This window comes from Puntigrus tetrazona, chromosome 24, assembly GCF_018831695.1.
Source record: "Puntigrus tetrazona isolate hp1 chromosome 24, ASM1883169v1, whole genome shotgun sequence".
Taxonomy (NCBI): domain Eukaryota; kingdom Metazoa; phylum Chordata; class Actinopteri; order Cypriniformes; family Cyprinidae; genus Puntigrus; species Puntigrus tetrazona.
This window is the reverse complement of record NC_056722.1, coordinates 13,613,928-13,619,011: the sequence shown is the minus strand read 5'-3', so window position 1 is coordinate 13,619,011 and position 5,084 is coordinate 13,613,928. Positions and strand designations below refer to the sequence as shown.

Below are 5,084 nucleotides of genomic sequence, written 5' to 3'. Positions count from 1 at the left end.
CTCAAGGACACACATCTGTCTCTATCTGTTCCCGCTTCGCACCTCATTCGGGCCTGTTTCTCATCTCACATCATCATCACCTTTCCTCGTGTTAAATCTTCCAAGCACTCACCAACATTCATCTTAGCGTCTGAATCAAGCGTGCACGTGAATGTACGAGTCTTTGGGAAAACTTTAGATGTAACTTGTTTCTTACTAGCACGCATATTGGCTGTTTATTGGTAATTATAAAGCACATATTAATTCTGCATGACCGCATAACTCTGCTCAACAGCTAGACTTGACTACTGCAACTACTTTACTTATTATGTACGTGTAACGTTACATTTGCCATAATACTTATATTTTTGGGCTTATCGTCAAGCTAGACATTTAAATTTAGCCTTAAGAAGAAGTACAGGCGCTTTTTTGTACCGTCCACTTTTTACAAATACGCATACATTCAATCCATATAATCTTAACTGCTTAGAGAAATGACTCTGTGTGAATGTAGTAAACATGTAAAAAGTGTTTGGTTACAAATCGATTCAATAATTGAAAGTTGCGGGGTGTACAATATTTACAGGACATGGAATAATCCCAATTCTCTAATGTGAAGTAGCGTAGGTCTAAAAGTAGCTATATAAACTGCTGTAGGCCAGCTTCTGAGATAATTTAAAGGTAATATTATACTAAGAGTAACATTACCATTGTTTCAAATAAGTTGTTATTTGAGAATTTAAGATAGGAAACAACTAAGTTAAATGTATCTGCATATATTATTGAGTCATTCCAAACCAGTAGTTAGGCTATATATGTGATTAATGTTTTAAACTAAAATAAACATGCATTTGAAGTTTTATAATATAAGAATCAGACAAATATGTAATGCACACAGACTGTGCTCCAGTGTTCGTCTCTTCAGTGGAGGAGGGATGTAATGCTGGAGTCACCCGCCATCTTCTGGTGAAAGGCACAACTGCAGAATGCTCAGGAAAATCAAAAATCACTCAAATCTATTTTATGTGAATTAACGACAAACAAAGTACTTAATATGTGCAATTTGTCCCTGCTGTGTATATGTTTGGTTAGTTAGCATCTGAAAAATGCATCCAAATACTTCTAAACCCAAGCAAGATCAAACGATTATGAATTCTAGCAATGATAAACAAAAAGTGTTTATGTTAACAATTTTTTTGTGAACTGTCGTATGTTTTTATTATATTTTCCGATATCGGCGTTCTCGGCTGTTTTATCTTCGTGTATGTATATATTCTATATATAATAGTTGATAACCCAAGCACATCTGAACACGAAATACTCCTGTCAGTACTGTTGATTTTTGTCTCGAGACGATTTTTTGAATTGCGTGCTTTGAGTTTTGTCCTTACGTGGCATCCGTAACAACTTGGTGAATCCAAGATGGCGGCCACCACCGTTGGAAACGTGAGTTGCTCTTTAACTAAATAAATCTGCCCTTAATTGAACCTAAACATTGCTGTTTTGTTACGTTACTTGTTAGATTATAGTGTTATTATCATGATGTCATGGAATTGTCTGTTATTTCGTAGATAAATAACGATATAGTGAAACTGCTAGCCCGATAGCCTTTCATGATAGTATTCTCTGCAAGACACTTAACTAATGTACTAATGTATTTTGCAGGATCTTATAGGCAATGATCTTCCCACTGCCGTGTGTCTACTCAACAGTCTCACAGAACAGGTCTGTATAGAACCTGAATATTCGGCTTTAGATGATTTCATACCGTCATATTTTGAGTTCAGCATCTCAGTTAAATTACACAAAGATATGGGAAGGCGTGATGGTGATCGACACTGTCTTATTTTCAGGTTGTTTCAGTAACAAGTCATGTACGGGACCTGATAAAGAAAGTCAGAGAGAAAGCCTATCAGACTTCTAAGGTAGACGTATTTTTAGACTGTTGATCGTTGCGTATTAAATATTTTCGCAATCTTCTAAAAGTGTTTGACGTCTCGTTTCTTCTTCTCAATAGGGTTTGTCTTTTTTGGACCTGAGATATCATCTGTTACTGTTTTATCTTCAAGACATCACTCATTTGATTAGTTTAAAGACAGAAGGAGAAAGCCTGAAGGACAACAGCGCCATCCACAGGCTAGTCACCATAAGGACGGTAGGACACCAACTTCATGAAGCACATAAAACACGCAAAATAATTAATGTTGTGTAAAATTGTCATCTATTTTTTTGTCAAATTCTTCAGCTGCAATCGATTCATTCTTTAAGTGCTGATAAATGTTAAATTGCGATTAATCACCTCAAAAAAAATTATATTATATATAGTATGTTTATATATTAAATCAGTTGATATAAAATATAATAATCTAAATGTGTACACACGTAAAAATTCAGAATACACTGAACAAAATAATAAACACCACTTTTGTTTGTGTATACATAATAAAAATACACAGTACACACACACACACACACACATACATATATCATGTGAACAAAAACTTTGGATCAGATTCATTTGACCGTATTTCTCTAAATAAACACATACAAAACTGGCTATTCTGGCATTAAATCAAATATATTGAAACCACAGTATTTTAGAAATGAATCCTGTCTTTTTTGGTTATTTCTGACTTCTGTATGCAACGTAAATGCAATTAAATGTCTATATACTTGTCACAGCAGAATCCTTTAAATGCTGTGCCTTTCTTGTCTCTCTTTTTGTTGTATAGGTTTTAGAGAAGATGCGTCCCCTGGATCAAAAACTGAAATATCAGATTGATAAATTAGTGCGGACCGCAGTAACAGGCAGCCTTTGTAAGTCTTTCATTCTTACGCTTTTTGTCAATCATTGCGTGTATAAAGAACCCACAGGTTTACTGACTTGATTGATGGCATTTCTTCCAGCTGAGAACGACCCTCTACACTTTCGCCCTAACCCTCAGAATCTGGTCAGCAAGGTAATGAGATCTATTTCTATTTTAATTGTGGATGTGTATATAGTGTAAATCAAAAAAATGACAAATAAAGGTAAATTCTATAAATTAGATTTTAATTTGTGCGTATTAGTGCTGGGCAATAATTAATAAAAAAAATAAACATTTTAGGTAATATGTAACACATTTTAAGTAATATACTTAAATATTTAGTATATACTATATTACCATACTAATGTAAAAATACAAAGAGAAAGGAAATGTCAAGTTATCAACATCCTGAAGTGCTGGACGTATTATATTAAGTCATGGTTTTTCAAAACTGGTTTTGTGAAGGAACTGCAGGCGGTTAATGAGCTAATAATCGAATCATAAAATGTTAAGTTAAAATAAAACACTGGGGGGAAAAATATAGTTGGTTGCTGTGACCACAGATAGGGCCATAGAACCATGAACATGCAAATGTGATACTTCAGTATTACAATAATTGTTTTACATTCAGGTGTATATATATATATATGTATGTATGTATCTACCTAAATAGTGCTGCATTTCTTTCACATATAGCTGAGTGAATCTGAAAACTCAGATGAGGAAGATGGAGGAAAATCAAAGGGGCAAAAAGATCCTTCAGGCAGCAGGAAATACGTACCTCCTCGTATCGCTCCAATGCATTATGGTGAGTCTTTTGATTTTGTGGCAGTTCACATTGGTCACCTAACTTTAGGATTTAGAAGCACAATAGCATCGATAGATAATGCTCATCCAAAACCCTACCCTGTCCATGCACAGATGGAGACATGACAGAAGGAGACCGGCAAAAAGAGCAGATCGATAAACAAAAGAGAGCAGCACTCCGCAGCTCTGTGATCCAGGAGCTCCGACAGCAATACAGCGACGCTCCTGAGGAGATCAGAGACCGCCGAGACTTCCAGACCGAACGCGAAAGCAGAGAAGAGCTCAACAGGTGCGTCATATGAAAGTTTCTGGAAATATCATGTTATAGACGTTTAATGCAGTAGAATCAGAAAACAAACTGTTGATAATAATATCAGTTTCCCTAGTAATTTTGTTAAAATGTTCATGAAAGGAAAAACTACGAGGAGTCGATGATGGTGCGTCTCGGTATGACGCGTGAGCAGAGACTCAGGAAGAGAGGGATGATGGGAATGACATCACAGCTGAGTAACATCACGCGGTTCAGTGACATCAGCGCTCTGACAGGGGGAGAAGCGCAGGTGAGCTGGCCCATGGCATCATGGGTAGTTTGAAGCATATATTAGAAGTTCTAGTGACAGTTTTTTAGATCCCTAAACATTTTGTAGAAGGATTTTTAAAAGATTTTTAACTAGCATAGTTATATATGAGATGCTGCAAAAGACATGGACACAAGTGGAATGCCAAAACGTGTTATTGTATTTTTTTATGTTTTCTATTTACATAAAGTATTGCATCACCAAAAATTATTAAAGTCATGTGCATATATTGTGCCATAAGTCGATATATTATTGTGACAGGCCTATTTACGTGTTTTTATTTTTTTATATATATATATATATTTCATAATTAGTTATATATGAACTTATGAAAAACAATTTAATGTTAATTTTTTTTCTTATAAGTACACATTCATGTATATATTTTGTAATACAGTACACACAATGTAAATTAAAACTTTACATGCAATTTATTATTTGAGAATACTAAAAATGCTTTTTAAACGGACCTTTCCAAGTGATTTTTCTGCTTTTTGATAGGGTATTGATCATCCAAAACCGAAGAAAAAGAAAATTATCAAGAAAGGGAAAAAGAAAAGTAAGTATTTTTGTAAGTTATGCGAGTTCTTTACAAAGTACAAGTATCCAGTGCTGTACATATTTTATCTTTTCAGTTTTTAGGAAGAAGTAAACCACTGATGCCCAGGAAAGGTTTTTAGATGCATTGCAACAATTTTTTTTGTTCAAATAAATCTTTCCTTATATTATCAAGGTTGTGGAACCTTATTTTAAAAAATGTATTTGCATATCCTTTGTCAAATAAGTGCATTAAGCAGTGAAACATTTTGTAAGTGGTGGTCTTTAGGATCTTAATATGGTTACACCAATTTCCTAGGATCCATTTAACCAGTGTCTGTATCTTTTATTTTATTTAGTTATTTTCATTCCACAC

General features: G+C 34.4%; 1 protein-coding gene across 1 annotated transcript; it reads left to right on the top strand.

The window, feature by feature from the left end:
* The first annotated feature begins 1,301 nt into the window (after positions 1-1,301).
* Positions 1,302-4,899, top strand: ngdn (neuroguidin, EIF4E binding protein). The gene is made up of 11 exons (XM_043225997.1): positions 1,302-1,425; positions 1,645-1,704; positions 1,833-1,904; positions 1,997-2,134; positions 2,712-2,796; positions 2,887-2,939; positions 3,483-3,594; positions 3,708-3,882; positions 4,006-4,153; positions 4,673-4,730; positions 4,807-4,899. Exons 1-11 carry the CDS (start codon positions 1,402-1,404, stop codon positions 4,821-4,823), a joined length of 942 nt encoding a protein of 313 aa, XP_043081932.1. The 5' UTR covers positions 1,302-1,401; the 3' UTR covers positions 4,824-4,899.
* The last annotated feature ends 185 nt before the right edge of the window (positions 4,900-5,084 follow it).